The sequence below is a fragment of the Thunnus thynnus genome, chromosome 2 (genome assembly GCF_963924715.1).
Source record: "Thunnus thynnus chromosome 2, fThuThy2.1, whole genome shotgun sequence".
Classification (NCBI taxonomy): Eukaryota; Metazoa; Chordata; class Actinopteri; order Scombriformes; family Scombridae; genus Thunnus; species Thunnus thynnus.
The window spans coordinates 21,117,509-21,139,107 of NC_089518.1; the positions used below are offsets into that span (position 1 = coordinate 21,117,509).

The 21,599-nt window shown below is 39.5% G+C and overlaps 2 protein-coding genes across 4 annotated transcripts in view; both read left to right on the forward strand.

Moving 5' to 3' along the window:
* LOC137196843 (coronin-1C-A) overlaps window positions 1–12,229 on the forward strand; it is a 39,541-nt gene extending 27,312 nt beyond the window's left edge. For 2 of the 3 annotated variants that reach the window (XM_067609754.1, XM_067609772.1), the window contains exons 3-11: window positions 2,883–3,005; window positions 4,801–4,930; window positions 5,107–5,288; window positions 5,785–5,904; window positions 6,214–6,318; window positions 6,418–6,563; window positions 6,755–6,812; window positions 6,950–7,192; window positions 9,324–12,229. In XM_067609754.1, coding sequence (XP_067465855.1) covers window positions 2,883–3,005; window positions 4,801–4,930; window positions 5,107–5,288; window positions 5,785–5,904; window positions 6,214–6,318; window positions 6,418–6,563; window positions 6,755–6,812; window positions 6,950–7,192; window positions 9,324–9,443 — 1,227 coding nt within the window. In that variant the 3' untranslated portion in view covers window positions 9,444–12,229. The remainder of the gene's footprint in view (window positions 1–2,882; window positions 3,006–4,800; window positions 4,931–5,106; window positions 5,289–5,784; window positions 5,905–6,213; window positions 6,319–6,417; window positions 6,564–6,754; window positions 6,813–6,949; window positions 7,193–9,323) is intronic. The other variant, XM_067609762.1, reaches the window with a different exon arrangement.
* A 2,228-nt stretch (window positions 12,230–14,457) lies between these two features.
* On the forward strand, window positions 14,458–20,283 carry tmem119a (transmembrane protein 119a). The gene is made up of 2 exons (XM_067609841.1): window positions 14,458–14,611; window positions 17,822–20,283. The coding sequence occupies exon 2, from the start codon at window positions 17,837–17,839 to the stop codon at window positions 18,566–18,568; it is 732 nt and encodes a 243-aa protein (XP_067465942.1). The 5' UTR covers window positions 14,458–14,611; window positions 17,822–17,836; the 3' UTR covers window positions 18,569–20,283.
* The last annotated feature ends 1,316 nt before the right edge of the window (window positions 20,284–21,599 follow it).

A 21,599-nucleotide genomic window follows, 5' to 3' on the forward strand; every position in this document is an offset into this window, starting at 1 on the left:
TATCATGTCTACCTGATAATGCAAATTACCTGTGATTTGTGATTTACTAAATGAAAGTGGTATTTTTAAATAGACTCAGATTTAAATAGACTCAGCTCCAGAGGAGAGGTCACTAGTCTGTTATCTGATTAGCAGATGGTGGCTCATAGATCCCTGTTGACAGCGGTATCAAAGTCTGCTGTCTTTACACTCAGCTTCAGAGTTGGTTTCAGGATGTGTCTACTAGTCAGGGTGAGGTTTAGACGAGATCTTGTGATTTTTCACTTACTACCCGTACACGCCCACAGAGTTCATTCTCACATACACTGGACTTTGATCACTAAAGTTGGAGTTAGAGTATGTGTCACAGCCCAACTGTGTCAGTCAGGTGACTGCATGGCTACAGGCCTGATATTTTCATATATAATAATTATGTAACACTAAGTCTTACTGTGACTTTAACAGGTGTCCAGCCATTGTAGGACTGTAGATAAAGCATCTGTTCAGTCTCACTGAATATGAACTGAGATATGAATCTTGTCACATGGTGATATTAACCTCACCATGTTGATGTGCACTGTAGTGACAGGAAGCTTGAAATGCCCTCTGCTAGACTACATTAGCTACTACAACAGAAAGAGGTGCCTGAGCAAAATAACACTGGTTCCGGACTGAACTGTCCCTCCAAGGCCCAGACTACCGCCCTCTGCTTGCCTCTGGGTTTTTGTTTCTCACTTTGAATCATAGCAAAATTAACAATTATTTGAAGAAGTCACCCTTTCAGAACTTGTGTTCAACAAGCAAACTGCATCTTTAGGTTAAAGTTTCTCCAGTTAAACAGCGGAAGTGAGCAGGATCTGTTTGTTTAAAAGAACAGAAAGCAACCATGACAGTCTGAGTAAGCTGCAGACAGTGCATTGCACTAAGAGTCCAAAAGGCCATTCAATTCAGACTTTATTAGGGACACAGCTCCATTATTTACTCTGTTCTGTATTTATCTCTCTGACAGCTCCTTCGTTTTGAAAGCTTGAAGTTGCATGTAATCATTTGACTGCAGAAGCCATAATTTTCAATTTGGGGTGAGCGTGGTCTCTTTGGAACTTTTGAGTCTGTCACTTTACTCAAACCAGCCGCCCGGCTGTTTGTAGCCAGCACTGACTGACTAAAGTAACATCTCATTCTTGCTTGTGCATGTGCACTCTACCACTATATTACAAATGAAATTTAATTTAGTATGTTGATAAACAGCAGTTGAATACAACACAGCCAGTAAATGCTAGTAGCCTATACTGACTGGGGCTCAAGACCTGTTGGTAAGCACCAAGTGGAAGAGTTGTAAGTTTAAGGTATGATATCACATGTACCTTTTTTTGTTTTGTTTTGTTTTTTTTATAAACCTTAAAAAAGATATGGTCCAGAGGCCACTAAAAACAATGAGGAAGTAGCATGCAATTGTGTGTTGGGGATGGCGAAAATTTCAAATTCATGTGTCCAGCCTGCACACACTGTACCAGCTGGTCCTAAATGCAGTTCATCATTTTGTTTAAAAACATGTCATTTTGCTCCTGTGAACACCAAATTTGTTTGATGTATAATGTCATTGTAAATCGTTTGAGCACACAGTGTGTCTATTGAGTATATCATGCTTGTAATGGTTGCCTAATATCTTGTTTGAATTAACATTTAGATTAAGCTGTATCTGTTATTCATTACTAATATACAATTCTGAGATTTAGTAGCTCTTCTTAAGCCATTATTATCACTGTTCCCAGTGTAATGGCAGAGTAGCTGGGGGCAGTAAGTGATTCTCTTCTTTTCTGTATTAGGGAAGCCATCATGCTTTAAATAGGGCTGCAGCAGCAGGACTCTTTCCACAGTAAGTGACATCATCTCTCCGGCCCTGCGGTGGTACTTGGAGTCAACAGCACAGTAGGGTGTGTCTCAGACACCCACACGGCACAGCATGAGTTTGCTAAGTCACCTCACGGTGTAGAGAACACCTGGTTCTCCCGGCTCTCAGGGTTCAGAGGTCAAACCCAGCTGCAGGCTGGTTTTAAGAGGATATAAGAAGACGCACAGTGTAACTGAAGGACCTTTGTGTCTTTGTGTGTCAGTCAGAAATTCATCTGTAACTAGTCCATGAGTTGTATAAGTTGGTTATGTAAAGGGCACACTTTGATTCAGGGTTATCATTTTTTAAGTAAGGAGATGTTGTGGAGAACTAAGCATCTGTTGGCATGCGTCTACTGTATAATGACATCACCACTTTACTTTCCTTAATTACTGTGTGTGGTCCAATAGAGGGTAGGCTAAATCTAATCTCAGTTTGCCTCTGTGTAGCACCGATAAAACCCTGGTCTCTTTTTGGCTGAAGGAAGGGGTGATAAACCATGGCTGCTGATTTTTCTGGCTGTAAGCAGTTTTTAGGTTTGTTTTTCCTCTATGGTCATAATTTCCCCTTTCTGACCTCACACTTTGATCTTCATACAGTGTACGCAACTGTGGGTAAAAGTGGGTGAAAATGTGTTATGTATTGAACAAATATTTAAATTTTTAAAATCATTTTTATTTAAAATAATAAGTTATTGAATTAAATTCAAGAAGGAGTTGTACACATTTTTTTCAGTTTGTATTGATTGGCGTGCAGTGAATGCTGCCATATCACGCTCAGTTCACCTCTGATTCTCTGTAGAATTAATCAGTTTAAGCGTCTTTTCCTAGATATTGTTTGTGAGTGTGTGTGTGTGTGTGTGTTCTTATTTCCGCAGGTGGGATTTCGGATTACACTGTAATTGTCCCTTTTCAAAACATGCCCACTCCTCCAGCATGGACAGTGTTCTTTAAGCAGTATCAGACTAAGACTAATCTCATTACTCAGTGTTGTTTATCTTTTGTCTTTACAGTCGGGACGCATTGACAAAGCCTACCCCACAGTGTGTGGTCACACAGGCCCGGTGTTAGACATTGACTGGTGCCCCCACAATGATCAGGTCATCGCCAGCGGCTCCGAGGACTGCACAGTGATGGTAAGGTTTGCCTCGCCCTTTCACACCTGAGCTCGGCCCTCTTAATTATTGAGGAAGAATTGCAACACACATTCGTGAGCTAATAAATGACAAGAAACTTCATGTTTTTATTGCGAAAGACCGGCCTGTTGTAACTCAGGGATGGGTGCAGACGTCACCCTTTGGATTAGATTAGGCTCAAATATGTGTCGTAGAAATCAGAGCTGGGGAATTACTTAGCTGTTTATTGAGCTGAGGTCACTGACTTTTTTGAGACTGTAGCGGTACTTTCCTTCATATGTCCTTATTTGGGCCGTGAAAGGCTGAGACCAGTGTACTGCCCGTTGAGGTATGTTGCTATCACTTCCTCACCTGAAAGTCCTGACTTCCTGTTAAACCCAATCTGTATTAATGCCATATTTATTTCATGTTTGCAGAAGTAAAAGTCATATGAGCCATGCACAGAGGAATCATCAAGGGTTCCTCTCTTCGTAGCCTTTGATCTGTAGAATTTCACAGCCTTAATAAGCTCTTGGTAATGTTTAGTTTAGATTAGGTAGGCGTGAGTGATGTAACCAGTGTATACAGCAGACTGGTAGAGATATCCACACATGACGTTTAAGTGCCGATGCCAGTTTTCACAATAAAGAATGGATTTTAATTGTCACGTAAAGCGCACAGCACACGTCGGCACAACTCACGGCAGGTTAATCATTGCTGTTAATGTTGTCAGTGTGTCACTGATTTCCCTTGAAAAAATGTGAGCACATGCTTCACTTTTTACACTGAACCAAGCAAATATAAGCATGCTAAGAAAGGTGGTGGAATAAATGAAGACAGATGCCACAGAAGTAGCACTAAACAATGAAAAGGGGGATGCTTCAATTGTAGTTTGGACACGGTTTGGTTTTTAAGAGTGACACCAAACAAAAAATCATTATCAATAGATAACAATATATGTAGGAGACAATCGTTGACAGAGACTAAGATACAAGTAACCTTTTTATCACCTAAAAAAGAAAACATGTCCACAGATATGAAGGTTTTTTTTAGAATGTCCTTTGAGACAAATAACTTTGGACATCATTAACTGATCCATAAAATAACTATCTTCAGCATGTGGAGACATGTTTCCCAACCAAAATGTGGAGAGAGAGAGAGAGAGAGTGCTCTAATGTAAATATTTTATCCAAAATTAAATCCCGTTGCACAGTAGTATTTCAAGAAAATAGAGCATTTTCCACCATGTATGAATGAAAAGTATATAAATAGTTAGTTGATAAAAACTTTTTAACTACACGCAATAGATAGTGACATTTTATTGAGATTATGAGGCTCTTACCTCCCAGCCTTAAGATTAGATCATTTTAATCAGAACCACTGCAGGTGTCAACAGTTGACCTCCAAGTTAATTTATCATTATCAAAACTCCAGTTGTTTGGGTTTTCATCAGGCTGCATATACATTATTTTATTGGGAGAAGGACCAATATTGTACCAGATGTAGTGATAATAACTAACCTTACTACATGCTACACTATATGAATATCCCATCTCTGTCTCTAAATCACATGCTGTTGTTGGTTACTGAGTTCTTGGTCACTGCTGCCCCCCTCAGGTTCCTCTTGGTAACTGCTGTTTGTTGGTGTTTTTTTGGGGGGGGGTTTTATGCTGTTGTACTGTTCGGTTGACAATGAAATCTTTGGATTTTTTTTTTTGAGACTTTGTAATTTTGTCAAACACAAAGGTAAAAGTCTCCCGTAGGCTTCCTTGTTGGTTCTTTAATCTCACTTCTGTCATGTTAACGTGCTCCATAGGTGTGGCAGATTCCTGAGAATGGCCTCGTCACTTCCATGTCTGAGCCAGTAGTGGTGCTGGAGGGACACTCCAAGCGAGTTGGCATCATCACATGGCACCCAACAGCACGCAATGTCCTTCTTAGTGCCGGTGAGAGTCCTCTCTGTGTCCTTACAACTACAAAAAAAAGGCTGCTAGAGTGAGCTTTCAAAACGTGCTGAAATTCAATGCCAACACTGATCTTCAAGTCATAATATATTATCATGATAACAGCAGCCTCAAAGACAACACACTGGATCACTGGAAACACTTCTTTCTGTTGCCAGGTTGTGACAACCAGATCATCATCTGGAACGTGGGCACAGGCGAGGCCATGATCACCCTGGAGGACATGCATCCTGATGTCATTTACAACGTGTCCTGGAACCGTAACGGCAGCCTCATCTGCACTGCCTGCAAGGACAAGGCCATCCGTGTCATCGACCCCCGTAAGGAGGAGATTGTTGCTGTAAGAACTTTTCAAATCTTTTTTTATTCTATTGATGTTTTTTTATGTGCAACTGTATCTACTATATGTGAAAAAATAAATACTAATCTGCAGTAGTTGGGCTCACAAGAGGGGGGAGACTGCTTTAGCTGTAAGCACTGTTTTCAACCGTGCTCCCTTAAAAGTGTTCTTGAATAAGACAGCTATAGCAGCTTTACATCTATTCTTCTGGGTTGAAGTAAAGTGGAAATATGTATTTTAACACACTCAAATATAAGAACATTAACAAATAATTACTTTCTGGGGAAAAAGACCCAGAATTTAAGATTAGTTTAGAATTAAGAAATGACACAAATGGTTGCATAAAAAAGTATGCCTAAGAAAATGCATTTTAAGATTTGCTGTAAAACCTGATGCTGCATTAACCTGCCCGTTTTCCTGCCTTATTAAACTGCCTGGTTATAGATGTGTTTCAGGAAACAGTGACTTGTGCTGACCTATTAACTCTACTTCACAGGAGAAGGAGAAGGCACATGAGGGCGCTCGACCCATGAGGGCCATTTTCCTGGCGGACGGGAACGTCCTCACCACGGGTTTCAGCCGTATGAGTGAGAGACAGCTAGCCCTCTGGAACATAGTAAGATGCTTCATGTTTTTCTGACAGCACTACATGAGTTCATTGATTTTGGGGTTAGAGTTACATTCACACATTTAATTTGTCTGGCAACGAACAATTTCAGACTTAATTTCCACCACAGTTCTTTAATTGAAACGGTTCACACATGTTAAAAATAAATACCATATACAACTTTATTACTGTGGAATCTGTTTCATTATTCCTCACTATCAAAAGTACAACATTCTGGCCTGACAACCACGCTGCTACCTTTTCCTAAGCTTTACATTTTTCTAGCCTCTCTGATTTATCTTCATACTTTATTTCCAGCAAAACATGGAGGAGGCCATGACTGTTAATGAGATGGACACCAGCAATGGAGTGCTCTTGCCCTTCTATGACCCAGACACCAACGTTGTTTACCTTTGTGGAAAAGTAAGTCCAAAGCCCCTCAGCAGTCAACTCAATCATTTGTGATCTCCACATAGAAAAATACAGAAACAAAACTATTCTTTATTTCTTGGTGGTTTACAGGGTGACAGCAGCATCCGCTACTTTGAAATAACGGATGAGGCTCCGTATGTTCACTTCCTCAACACCTTCGCCACCAAGGAGCCTCAGAGGGGCATGGGCTACATGCCCAAGAGGGGCCTTGATGTCAATAAGTGTGAAATAGCAAGGTAATCTTCGTCTCTGACACCAGAACGCATTTTGAGTTTTTATTTTTGTCAAACACATCTACTGTGTAGTTTCCAGCTTTACCACCGGGAGGCAGAACATGATCACTAATCTCTGTCGGGACAGTCTGTTCCCTTTGTTGTCCAATAAGGAACTGAATTCTGGGTACACGGTTTGAATTGTGTCTTGCCAGGTTCTATAAACTGCATGAAAGGAAGTGTGAGCCTATCGTGATGACTGTACCTAGAAAGGTAAGTCCTCATCCTTAGCGGCCACTTTGCACACTAGACCTCTAATCAGCTTGTTGTATCAGCTGTGAGGTTCTGTCATATAATGTGCAGGTTACAGTGTTTTCCTAACAGCTTGTCACTCTGTCTTTCCCTTTCAGTCGGACCTGTTCCAGGACGACTTGTACCCTGACACAGCTGGACCAGACCCGGCCCTGGAGGCTGAGGAGTGGTTTGAGGGCAAGAATGGAGACCCCATCCTAATCTCCCTCAAGAACGGCTACGTTCCGGGCAAGAACCGTGAGTTCAAGGTGGTCAAAAAGAACATTTTGGACAACAAGGTGACCAAGAACACAGAGAACTCAAGCCCTGCCAACAAGTCTGCCTCCCCGACTCCATCGATTGTGAGTATTTGCTTTGGCTAAGTTGTCCAGAGTGTCTAATAAATGTCTCATTACATTAAACAAACTTTCCAAGGAGGCCTGAATCGAGGACAACTGGACTTGGTTGTAGTTGTAACCAAGTCCAGTTGTCATCGATTCAACCCTCCGTGGATAAACAGGATCTGGGCGACTGAGAATATTCAGAGCAGACTATTAGACAGTCTGTTTATTTGGAATAAATAAACTTTCTTCTGATATGGATCATACTGTCTGTTTAGATAATGATATAAAGACTGTGTGATATTTGGGAAATAAATAAATTCAATTACGTTTTTGGCTTCCAACGATTATGAAAATAAGATAACCGAGATAAAACGATTATTGTGCCACATTCGGTTTCTCACTGATGCTCATGTTTTGTCTTGTGTTATAAATCCAGCGCATCGTGTCGGAGCAGCCGGACAGCGCAGTGAAAGGCAGAGTGACATAGCGGAGCTCTTCTCACTGCGCGAATGTGTCTGAATTGGACAGTCGAATGTTCAGCAGTGGAAACTGACTTATTTAGACATCTACAGGCTACTTTGTTTTAGTTACAGTCAGACTTTGGATGCTATTATTTTAGATACGAGGATTCTTCGCTCCGTGTTATGATCTCTCCTTTCATCCAGCTGCTCGGCACTGTGCCTTCTCTGTCTGTAGTCTGTTATTGTGCATATGCTTGCTTTTAAAAAGCTGATTAGAAACCTGGTTAAGTGTATACATGGCAGAGATTTTGGTGCTCTCCAGGGAGTAAAATCTACCTGTGGTAACCGGGTTTCTTTAATCCCAAACTCTGATTACAGGAAGCAGGTTTCTCGTTCACATGACAGTTAAGAAATCAGCTTTCTAGAAGAAACTGACTGTAACCTGGTTACTCAAGTGCTTGTAAACACACTGTATAATGATTACACAAGTTAATGATTTCTGTCAAACCTCTTAATTCTCAAAGTACCATGATGAATGATCATTTTAGTATTGATCACTCTCCACACAACATTGTTGTGGAAGTGCACCACAACATAGTTGATATTATTCCACTGTAATCCACTGTTAAAACATCATGTTAAATGCATGATGTTTCCAAATTCAATGAGTAACCATGTTAAATAATCGTGATCTCAGTATTAACCAAAATAATCATGATTATGATTTTTGCTACAATTGAGCAGCCCTAACGTCCATTTTTTCCAGTTGATGATCTTCATAAATGACTCTGGAACAAATTGTTGTAGGTAGTTTTTATTTAAACAAATAATTGTTTAAGTTTTGTCTACGATTCCCTGCCAAAAATCCCTCACATAATTAAGATATTAGACAATAAACAGTAAATATTGATATATTTCCGATCCTTACTACTCAGAGGACATCATCATAGTCTGTCCTCCTGACTCTCACCTCCATCTCTGTGACTCTCTCTGCTGGCCTCGTCTCTATGTAGCGTGCAGTATTAGGCAGACAGATATGTGTATATGTATGTGTGTAAGAAGCAGGGCAGATCGCTGGCGGTCTTCATGAGGTGGTTTGTAGATCTTGTCTCTGACTCACGAACTGAGGGGTCTGCTGCTGCAGTGGGCGCCTGCCGCTGCTGGGCGTCGTGCTGCACCTCACCCACAACACAGCCACCCGCCTGGGACCCAGCCCATGCGTCTCTCTGCAGTTCTGCTCTGTAATCACAGCTCCAGTGCAGCCTGCTGGTGAAACATGTTAACCCTCAGAGTACCAGGCCCTGCCACATGGCATTTACACTGTAGTCCCAGACTGTAGATAGTGTTTTTAGCCGTGCTAGCGGCGTGGCTATCGGGATGTCATGTTCCCCACTGTATCTAAAACTTAGTAAATGTTAGCGTGCTAACATGCTGAACAATGATCGTGAACATGGTAAAGATTATACCTGCTAAACATCAGCGTGTTGATGTCAGCATTTAGCCTAACAACAGTCTCCCAGAGCTGCTAGCATGGCTGGAGACTCTTGACACAGGTGGTGTTTTTTTGCACTCTGCTGATATTTTTGTGCGTAGAATTATGTTTGGCATTAATTTAAATTGTGACTGTAGTCGTGTGTGAACTGTTCAAATATGCCAAAAAGTCCCAACTTGTCTCTTGTTTCCCACAGAAGTCTGAAGCCAAGCTGGAAGAGATCTTGAAAGAAATCAAATCCCTCAAGGACCTGGTCAGCAGTCAGGAGAAGCGAATCATCAAACTTGAAGAGCAAATGTCTAAAATTGCCATTTAAGGACCCTTTACTCGACCCCGCTACAATTCAGGACGTTCCATTGGCTGGACGGTGGGCGGGACCAGTCACTGCCTATCTCAATGACAGTGTTTCGTCTGAGGCCTGCCTAGCAACGATCCCTAGCAACATTCCAGATGAACTTTTTCTTAGCCAGCCCCCAATCCTCAGTTTAACACAGGTGGAATAAGAAGGACGTGTGGCAAAGTTAGCAGAAAATGTTCTTGCTTTTTGGTGACAAAGGACTCTTCTTTTTTTTTTTTCTCCTTTTTATTCTGTGGCAGTCTTTTTTTTTTTATTTTGTCTACTTGTATAAAAAGTTCTTACATATTCCTTTTCATTTTAGCAAAATTGCCAAGAAAATTCCAATATTAACATTCCCAATTTACTATTGTATTCCCAAATATTTTTTTAAGCAGGTATCAGTGTTTCATGTTACCAAACCCCCAAAATTATAATGTTGGCAAATCTGAAATTGTGTTTACACCTCCTTGACAGTATTTCTTTCTCTCTCTGTCTTTCTCTTTGTGGGAAGATTAAAAATGCAAACAGGGAAGCTCAGTGCAGTCTCTCTAGGAAGAGAGGGATTTCATTACAGTTTTGCTATGAAATTAATATGATTTAAGTTAATTGGATAGTTACGAACGGAAGATTGACTTCTCAACTTCTAGAGGAAATAAATTCTTTACGCATAAACACATTTAACTGCCACAGTCCTCACCAAGCACTCAAATGACAGTTCTCGCTGTCTGTGTCGAAGATGCACAGATCAGCACCTGCTTTCTGGCATTTCTTTTCATTCCCACTGCTTTCTGTCATTCCGACACGCTCTACTGACAGTGGACACAATAATCCACGTAAACATGCATTCCTTTCAATCTCGCTTTGTTAACATGCACTGTGTGCTTTTTTGGAAAATGACAAACACATTCCACAAAATCTCATCGGCATTTCTTGGTGTTTGTGTAGGGGGGGGGGTGGTGGGGGGAATATTCCTACAACGTTCCTTGTTTTGTAAACACGCTACTGTAGTGACGCACGTACACTGGTTGGTTTTTATTGTGACAAGTACATCGTACCCATGGGAAAAAACCAACTGTGTGGATTTTCAGACCTTTCTGCAGAAAACCGCCTGTCAGCTCTGCTTTGTCTTTGAGAGGTTCGGTCACCGACCTCAGCGTCAGCGCTCAACACACAGGTGTAGTCAAGTGTAGTGGGATTATTTTTTGTCACGGTTCCTCTTTGCGTTACAGGTCATCTCCAGCTCAGATCTTTATTTTCTGTACAAAGAAAAGAGGAATCGATAAGAAACGACACCAAGTAATCACACCTTGACTTGATTTGGTGATTCGCTACAGAAACTGTTCATGACGGACCTTAAAGGCCTAGATTGTGTGTGAATATGTGCCTCGTCTTTGGCCTGCCGGGTTTCTGTCACTTTGGATGTTCCTGCTTTGTTTCTTATGGGGAGGTGGGGGCGGGGTTATGAAATGGACTCACAGTAGAACGTCCAAGTCTTGCCTCTAACTTGGATGAATTGAATAGTTGGGTTATTGCTTCACTGTTAATTTTAGCCTGTTTCTTGTTCCAGCTGTGCTTATATCCCTCTTAGCACTTCCACTTCTTGGGTTTTTTAATGGTTATTTCTCAGATGCCCCCCCATTCAGTATAGTTATCCCAAAAAACAAGGAACCATTGGGTTGTCCAATCTGAGCTGTTTTGCTACGATAAAAGCTCTTTTCTTGATGTTTTTTTCGATCTGTTTCCCAGTGGGAAGCTGAGACGGGTAATGGTTCAGTCTGTTGTTTGCCTTCAATGTTTGTTACCACTGTAAAGACCTGAAAGTGCCATAGAGGTGACCACGGAAGTGTTTGTAGAGGACTGTTGTGTGAGTAGTTTGATTTGTGTAGTAAATGGAAGATTTGATAGGTGCCCAGATTTGAAACCACTTTAAGGTGCTACAGCTAGTGCAAACACTAAGTTCAAAGGACTCTGGATGACATCACGAAGTCCCGCCAATACATCCCACAATCCACCAGGCAGCATTATCGATCAGGATTCGTTAGAGGCATCGTGCTCACAGACATCTTGACACTTTCCACCTCGGTACGGGTATTCAAGCCATTTAAAAAAAAAAAAAAAAAAAAAAAAAAGGATGTCAAACTGAGAAGCCGTCAGTCATCTTGACTTCAAAATGCAATTTGAGTCGACTAGAATATTAGTGAAAGGAATCTAGAGTGCGACAGAAATGTAGGTCTGACACTTGAAGACCTGTGGTCTTAAATTATACTGCCCTATCATGTATATCAGACTGCCACTCTATGGATTCTTTATTGCACTGTTGGCACAAGAGCTAAGTTTTGAGGAGTAGTGAGTAGCGATCCAAAGGGACACTGTAGGTTGGAGAAATGTGCAGTTGAAAGATAGATGTATGTTTGTAATTAAGGTCTAGAGTGAAAGCTGTGTAAATAACATGACCATATTTTCTGTATTTTTTTTTTTTTTTAATTCTTTTTGTGGTTGTGCTGAAGAGGGTATTTGTATGGGAGGTGGGTTTTAAATGTTTCTCCTTGTCTGTTCCCTGCACCTTGCCATAATGCATCATGAGAAAAGCAGAAACCTCTTGTTATTATTGGAGGTCGTATGAATATCAAGAAAGAAAATCAGAAGAAAACAAACCAGGATGAAGCCTCATGTTGGAGGTCTGCTCAGCATTTTTGTTCATTATTCTTGCTTCAAGTATCAAACATTGATTATAAGAAAAATTAATAAAGAATTTTTAAAATGGGCTCATTGTGTAGTTTTGAATTGACAAATGTATTTGTATCTGATTTGTTTTATGTGTTTGTGTTTTTTTGCATTCAGCCATACAGCCTGCAGTCAAAAGTTGCCTTTGGACCATGAACAACATATCTCAATCTGCACTCCAGAAGTACTCATTACAGGGGAAAAGCCTAAAAATGTTTAAAGGATAATCAGGCTGGCGCTCTCCCATATTTTTCTTGTCAGCAAACCCCACGAACAGACCAAAACTAACAATGTGTGAGTCCGTCTCTCAATGCTTTACGGCTATCCTGTCTGTGGCAGCCTCACTTGTTCCCTCTAAAGATGTGAATCTTTAAAAGTCAGTTACAAATATTTAGAAAAAGGTATTAAAAGTAAAAAAGTAATTTCCTAAAACAGCTGGACACTAGTTTTCAGCAAACTATTCAAAATTTGGACTGAATGGTGCATTTTTAGGGACTATTTTCAGCAGTGGATTAATACACATTTGGTGGTTTAGTGTATATTCTCGGCAGCTGGATGGTTTATGTGGGATCGAGTGAAAATAAACTACAGTGGCCATGTTTATGTTGATGAAGGAACATGTCGTCCAGTGTAACAATGTGGCTCAATGAGACGTTTTATAATTTTAATTCATTGTTTTGTGGACAACAATGGAGGTCTATGTATATTACAGAGGAATAACCTTTATCAGACAATACGTGTTAGTGGGATCAATTCTTTGTTGGTTTTAGTGTTTTTATTTCCTTGTTGACAATAATAAAAATATACAATATTGCCAGTTTTATCCTTTCAAAAGTCAAATTACACTTCTGAAAATGTGACACAAATCCTTTGTGTTGATTATTGTCGTCTGGCAGTGACAAACCCACATACATCAAAACTATCAAACTATAGGTCATCAAAAAGGTTGGTGTCCCACTGGAGCAACCAGCATGAAATACATGGCTATTGATTAATGATGTAATTAATAGAAAATGTAGTAGCCTGAATCAAACCTTTTTCTTTTCTGTAGTTTAAACCAACATGTCCCATAGTATAAACGGGAAGAGAAATGATACTTTGAACATTATTGTGACCCTTTTGTTGGTTTATTGCAGGTAGTCACAGTGCTGCTACTGTGTTTGAACCAAAAATAGCCTTTGACGCACTGTTTCAGTATCGTGCGTCAAAGGTTGTAACATTTGATGACAAGTATCAGTTACAGCATCCAGAAATAAGGATCCGTTGTGAGTTACAAAGCTATTTCATGTGCTGTAATGGTTGTTACAACAATGTGTGAGGCACTGAACTAGTACCATGCATTTATTAACGTGCGTGTGAAGAATCTCCTCATCTAGTTTTCAACATGGCCTCCAGAACCAGGAGATAATTGCAAATCTCTGGAGGAGAAAAGCCTACAAAAAATGACGCTCAGTAAAAACTTCAAACCTTTTGAAAACGTCCTCTACTTTTAGGTCCTCTAGTCTTGTTAATTGCCACCTCAATTCACTGATCTGCAATAAAATCATCATCACACACCAACTGTCAAAACAACTCATTCCTGCATAAGTCTGTCTGAATAAAATCAGAGAGGAGGCATGAGTTGCCTTAAATATATGTCCTGCATATTTAGAGACATATCCAGAGATAAGTGCTCCTAAAAAGACCATGAAGTTTATATGTTCGCTCTGTACATGTGTTTTGGGATGAGAGGCTTGCTTTCTCTCTGCACTGGTCTTGTATGCCCTGTAGAGACAGGCTGTAATCAAGGCGACTTAATTAGAGAGGACTCAGTGGGAGGCAGAGAAGTCTTGGGACTCGCCCCGCCATGTACAGAAATACCTCTTTCCCTAAAACATGAGACTGATGTACCAACTGCAACTTGAGTTTTTAAGCAGAAATATCAGGTTTAATGAGTCGAACTTTAAATGAATCAACACAAATTCTTGTAAATTACACTTTTATTCAAAATTAAAACCCTTTCATAAGGCTTCTTATTGAGTTAGTGTTGCTCCATGTTCAAGAAAATATGAGTACAGTGTCACTTCTGCATCATTGTTCCCTCTGTAATCAGTAAAATAAATGTAAAGTTTAAAAATTTTTTAAAAAGTCTATTCCTAAATGGCCGCCTCAACAGGGCAGGAGGATGAAGATGGAGGATGGGAGGCAGACAAAGAGGGAGGAGAAGCTGAAAATAGAGGGATGGACATCATTTTGTAGCCAGCAGACTTTTTAGAGCTGAGTAAAAAAACCACTCAGTATAACTTAGCAGGGAGGGCGAATGCTTGGAAACTCCTTTTCACTCTTACTTTCCTCTTGTTATTCTGTCTCCCCCCTTTTTTCCTCTCTGTCCTCCACACTTGGCCGTGCTGTCGTAAGATAAACCCAGGATAACGCAAGATCCTGTAAGTATATATATTTATATTTGTTGTGAATTTAAAATGGATGTTATCAAGAAAGAAAGAAGGTGTAGACAAACATTTCAGGTGTTTCAGGGCAGTTTGTGTTATTGTGGTCTGTGTTATTTGATTAAAATTTCACATTTTATGATCTATGTGATTCATATTGTTAATATTTAATGCTGTTTTACCTTTTTGCTACTAACATCCAGTGGTAGAAGTTAACTAAGTACATTACTCAGGTGCTTAAGTACAATCTGAAGATACATTTTACTACTTTATGCTTAATATAGTACTTACTATATTTACTGCACTATATTTAACTGACAGCTATCATTACTGGTTACTTTCCAGATTAAGATTTTACACATAAAATATATGATCAGTTTATAAAATATGATTACCTGTTACAAATTTAACAATCCAACAATACATAAAGTATCTTATATTAGCTCCAATTAGCAACTGTAATAATGATATAATAATATGATATATATAACACTATAACACTCACAGGGGCCACTTTTCAGCAGAACAAGTACTTTTACTTTTGATACTTTAAGTATATTTAGCCAATACTTGTGTATCTTTACTGAAGTTTGTTAAGCTTTTACTTCTTATGGAGTATTTTATATTGTGGCATTGCTACTTTTACTTAGGGCTGGGCAATATGTCGATATTACATCGATATCGTGATATGAGACTAGATATCATCTTAGATTTTGGATATAGTAATATTGCCATGTGGCATAAGTGTCTTTTCTGGTTTTAAAGGTTGTATTACAGTAAAGTGATGTAACTTACCAGACTCTTTTAGCTGTTCTATTATTTGCTTTTCTCCACTGAGTCATTGTATCCACATTTCTGATGATTCTTTATCCAAAATCTCATTGTGTAAATATTTTGTGAAAGCACCAATAGTCATCCCTACAATATTGTCACAATATCGATATTGAGGTATTTGGTCAAAAATATTGTGATATTTGATTTTGTCCATATCACCCAGCTTACTTTTACTTAAGTAATATTTCTTACATCCTTTCAAGATTTTCTTGAATCTGGATGATGAACTCAGATTTTATCCTGTGAATAACTCATCTTCTTTTTTTAACTCTTAATATAGTTCACAGAGTGCGAATGAGAGTGAACGAGAGTAATGTTTTAAGTAAGAATGTATTTTGGGATGATCTAACCTCAACAAATCATGTTCTCTGGCCAAACACTTTAAAATCAAGGAACTTTAATCTAAAATGTATTTGAGTTTTTCTAAAGGGACATATTTCAGAATTTGAGGTAAATACATATAAAAGGATGCCCAGGACACCCTCTGTAGGACATTTTCATTTGCTGTAATGACACAGCCATTAAAAACGTGTCCTGGATGGATTCATTACATATCTGGTGGCTGCATGGCCTTCATTTGAAGATAATATGGACCCACCGGTGACATGCCGGAAATGTAATTATGGCTGTAAATAATTATAGGGATTCAAGGGGCAGTGCTGGCCTATAGCTGTACATCCAAGGCTGAAGACCCAGCCAACCATCTGGTCCAGCAGAGAATATAATGTACTGTATGTTTGACCACACAGGGAGGGGGTTTCACACTGCACTGTGTAAATCAGAGGAGCAGCAGGTTCACCATAGCATGATGCTGATTAGAAGCTCAACTTTACAGCAAAGCACCATGTAATTACACACCATGTAAAGAGTTAAACAGATTTTAAATGGTAACGGACTGAACTCTGCACCAAAGGACACAATTTCCTTAGTTAAATCTTGATATCACATCGAGAGGAAGAGAGAAAGATGGAGAGAAATAATAATAGTAGAAAAGTAATATTGGGTCGGGAGGTTTATTCAGTCCGTTGTACTGTCAGTAAATGTAGGTTTCTCTGGAAGCAGAAATATCCTCATCAGGTTTGTGCTGATGTGGGCTGGTGTACAGCAGTCGCTGCCCAGTGTAAATATAGAGGCCACAGCCACAGGTCTCCCACGCCTCTGTGCACCCTCTGCATTATAGCTTCCTTCTGGCTTTGGTGTGGTGGATGGGTGGCCTCCCTCTACTTTACAAATTATAAGGCCTCCAGCACCAAACTCACTGCCTCCACCCCAAATAAGTAATGGCTACTCTGCTGCCTGCTAAAATAGATCTGGTGTGAGATGAGGAATGGAAGAAATCTAGAAAAACCTGAGTCAAGATGGAGACTGTAGTTACATTACAGATGGAAACAGCACTTAAAAACACTGTTTTATTTTAGTGGAGTGGTGCCCAACACGGGGGTTGAGACCCACCAAGGAGTCACAAGATAAGTCTGATGTGTCACAAGATGATTAAAAAGAAAGAAGGAGGAAAAAATGTATCTGTTCATGAAAGTTTATTCTTAACCTCGGTAGTGTCACAATAGAAAAACAAACAAAGTCTACAGCCACGTTAGCAGCTCTGTGAGTCTGTACACAGAAGCTGGACTTTGTGCTTTGAGCTGCAGTAAATGCTGTTTAGCAGGTGTAATGTTCATCATATTCACCATTTTATGTTATTATTATTTAATAATAGTTTTGCAGGTATTTGGTCATAAACCAGTTAAAAAGGAAGGAGGAAAATTAATCACCAAAGTTATTACAATTCATAGTTGTCAAGATGTTCCACTGAAACGCACAAATGTGAACCTGAGAGTGCCGCTAAAGGAAAAGACAGAGGATCAACAACATCATTAGGATTCATCATCTGTGAACTATGAATGTCTGTGTCAATTCATTCAGTAGATGATGAAATATTTCACTGGATAGGTGAAAACTTTGACCTGCTGGTCTCACCAGAACCATAGATATCTGTACCAGACCTCATGTCAATCCATTCAGTAAAGGTATTTCAGTAAACTGACAGACAGAGACACATTTCCATCCATATGTTGATGCCACATGGCTAAAAACTTAACTCACAGTTCACTTATTATTCTCTCTGAGGTGTATCTAATGTTAGCTTTTTTTCAGTCACTAAATACTGGAAAGTTTTACCTCTTCAGACCTCTAAAAACAAATTAAACAAATGAAACCATGTGAGAAGGACACATCTTTCTTAAGTTGAACTGCTCACAGTCAAAAAATTTGGGAAACACAGTGTTAGAGGATCCATAGAGGATTAAGTTCACTAATACTTCCTTTTTAAATTCAAATAAAAGAATTTAAATGAGTCTTCTGTTGTTGTTGTTGCAGGACTTAGAAGAGAGGATGAAGTCCCACTTGGTTTTTCACATCACCTGTGTGACCCTGCTGTCACTCTGGTGCAGTGTGTGTCACTCCACTCCTCTGTTCAACATGTCTATGGACGGCAGTGGTGATGAAGCGGAGCTGGGACTCCTTTTCCCAACTTCTTTCTCCACCAGAGCGCCTGTTCTCATCACCACTGCCACCGGCACTCCCACCCTCACCAACACCATCACCACCACCATGATCCGCCTGAAGGACTTTGTCCTGAGCCGAGTGGTGGACTTCCTGCAGGAGCATCTTCTCATCATCATTGTCGTGACCTCCCTTCTCATCGTCATGGTCTTCATCATCTGCTGTGCCTCTGCCATGAGTCACAAGCGCAAGCTGGAGGCCTACAAGCCCCCTGCTAATCCACCCAGGAAGTATATGGCGGACAAAACCGGAGGACGCAAGAATTCAAGCGAGCTCCAGGAGAGGCCGTACGCTGTCGACCACGTCAAGAGAGTCCAGACTCAGAGCATGGCCTCCCCCAAGAACCTGCGCATGCCCTCCAAGGCTCTGGTGGGAGAGAAGGGGAGAGATGTCAGGTCGTCACCTCGCCATGAGGTCAGGAAGGTCAGGGAGGCAGAGGAAGTGGAAAAGCCCAAGCACAAAGAGCAGTCGAAGCACAGAGAAGAGCATCAGAGCTCCAGTCCCAGCACCAGCTCCGGTCAGCCCGTCTGCACCTGCCATCTTAAAAAGGCCCACCACTAGAGGATGTTCAAGGCTACTGTTGACATAAATGGTGAAAATGTTTCATGAAATAAAAACAGAATCAGATAGGTTGGTTATTCCATCACACATGGGCAAAATATATCAAAATATCATCAAAAATTATCTTTTTTTACAACTGGAAATATATTTAAATGAGGCTTGTGCCCTTGTATGAATAACAACACTTCTTTAAAAGAATAACCTCTAAACATTGATGAAAACATGAGCCACTACCTGTTGTTTAATCCAAAGTAAATGTAAAAACTAAACAGAATAGATATGTGACTAGAAACCAAAGTAAAGTAAATGTTGATGCACAAATCAAGCGTGTGCATCTCAAAGTTTTAAATTCATACACAGAGACTAACAAGCCAGTACTTGACACCAGCAGGTTTCCTTGAATGCTGGTTGCCTTACAGTTTGTCCTTATATACCTTATAATGTGTATTGTGGTTTTTATCATTACTGTCAAGTCTCAACAGCCGACTATCATACCACTGTGCTGTTGATGTAGCATCACTCAGTAAAATTAATGTTTTTCACTCACGTTTAAAAATGTTTATGAGGAGAAAGATAAAGAAAAAGTAATTTAATGTTTTAAAACTTTAGGCAGCTTGTAGGTGGTTTATTCTGCATGCTCGCCAAGTGAAAATGACACAATAATCAGTGTTCATGTGTTTTGACTACATCTTTGTATTACTTCATATGCCTGCCAAGACAGAGGAGTCTCCTCAGTACGTCCTGCTGTATGAATGATGAAATCTTTCTGGTCAGAGGACAGCGAAAAGCTTTGGCTGAATCAGTCTGACATTTAGAGTAAAATCGTTGGTGCTTGTAAATAAAGCAAAGTGAGATGCCAGTAAACTCCAGCTGTTGGACTTGATTACTTTAAAAAGAAAACGTTTCTTTATATTTACTTTCATACTAATTTCGTTTTGTGTTTGCATTGTGTTATGTTATATCATATTGTATTTTACTTTGATACCCTAACTCAAGATCTTTACACCAAAAACACAATGTGTGATAGCGCCTATTAGAAGTGGCTGAAGAAAGACATTTATAGTTTCTATTCTCATCTATTCTATCAATTTGTCTAAATGTTTATTCTGGTTGATCATTTTTAAGCTCTTCATAAAAATGGACAAAACATTCTGGACTTAATTTGTTGTTTGGTGTAAACATTTTGTGAATCAGGGTTAGATTTTTTTGTTTTGTTTTTTTTAGTAATAGGCATACTTATGTATACGATAAATTATAAGAATAAGGTTATTATTTTTAATGTAATTTTTTTTTTCTGATCCAAAGTCTAAAACTTGAGTAATGGGATAGAGAGCAGACTTACTTTACTGGTGTCGCTGGTATATTTTAACTGGTGGCTAAATATTACTTACAACTAATTTCTCATATTTATCTGACTTGTTTGGACTTAAAATTCAGGTTACACTGGAGAAGAGCATCTGTAAAAACTCTCTACTACAACTCACTATCCCGTTACTTACGTTAATGACTCTGAGCATCTAAACCAAATGTGTGATATTCAGTTTGTACAATTTATGGGCCAGAATTTTGTCCTGTTTAAATATTTGTTTCCATTGAACCTCAGATTTTTGTCCTCAGATGTTTTGAGACAGATGCTTCCTCTGTAAGTGACCGTTTTCTTGTTTACAAAATGACCATTTTCTTTTACTTATGTTTAATAAAACTGCTGATAATGATGTTTCTGTCGTTATTCAAAGCATGGCAGTGGAAATGGTGGAATCAGTTTAACAATGAAACACAGGTCTAAAAAAGGGCACACATTATGTTCAACGCTGAATCAAAGGTAGCTACTTTAAGGCAAGGCAAGTTTATTTGTATAGCACATTTCAATAACAAGGTGATTCAAAGTGCTTTACATAGAGCATAAAAGGCATTAAAACAGAATATAAAAGCAATACAAGTAAAAAGACGTAAAAAACAATTAAAAAGTGTTAAATTTGGAAATAAAAAGAAGGTAAAAAGGGAATAAGACAGATAAAACAAGAGAATAAAAGTAACAGTGCAGTGTAAAATATTAACCCTCGATGTGGTTTAATGAAAGGCAGCGGCAAACAGAAAAGTCTTCAGCTGCGATTTAAAAGAACTGAGAGATGCAGCAGATCTACAGTTTTCTGGGAGTTTGTTCCAGATACGTGGAGCATAAAAACTGAACACTGCTTCTCCATGTTTAGTTTTCACTCTGGGGACAGAAAGCAGACCTGTCCCAGACGACCTGAGAGGTCCGGATGGTTCATAATGAGCAGCAGATTAGAGATGTATTTTGGCCCTAAACCATTTAGTGCTTTATAAACCAACAGCAATATCTTAAAGTCAATTCTTTGACAGACAGGAAGCCAGTGTAAAGATCTGAGAACTGGAGTTATATGATCCACTGTCTTGGTCTTAGTGAGGACTCAAGCAGCATCGTTCTGAATCAGCTGCAGCTGTCTGATCGATTTTTTGGGGAGACCTGTGAAGACAGCGTTACAGTAGTCAAGTCTACTGAAAATAAATGCATGGACAAGTTTTTTCCAAATCCTGCTGAGACATAAGTCCTCTAATTCTTGATATATTCTTCAGGTAATAGTAGGCTGACTTTGTAATTGTCTTAATGTGGCTGTTGAAATTCAGGTCCGTGACTACACCAAGATTTCTGGCTTGGTTTGTAGTTTTTAACATTATTGATTGAAGCTGAGTGCTGACTTTTAAATGTTCTTCCTTGGCTCCAAAAACAATTACTTCAGTTTTGTCTTTGTTTGACTGAAGAAAATTCTGGCACATCCAATTGTTGATTTGTTCAATGCACTTACTCAGTGCTTGTATTGGACCATAGTCCCGTGGTGATATGGTTATGTAAATTTGTATGTCATCCGCATAACTGTGGTAACATATTTTATTGTTTTCCATAATCTGAGCCAGTGGGAGCATGTAGATGTTGGACAGAAGAGGCCCCAGAATGGAGCCTTGGGGAACTCTGCATGTCATTTTTGTCCACTCAGATGTGTAATTACCT

Excerpts from the sequence above, each read along its gene's own strand:
- tmem119a (XM_067609841.1), top strand. The coding sequence starts at position 17,837 with ATGAAGTCCCACTTGGTTTTTCACATCACCTGTGTGACCCTGCTGTCA.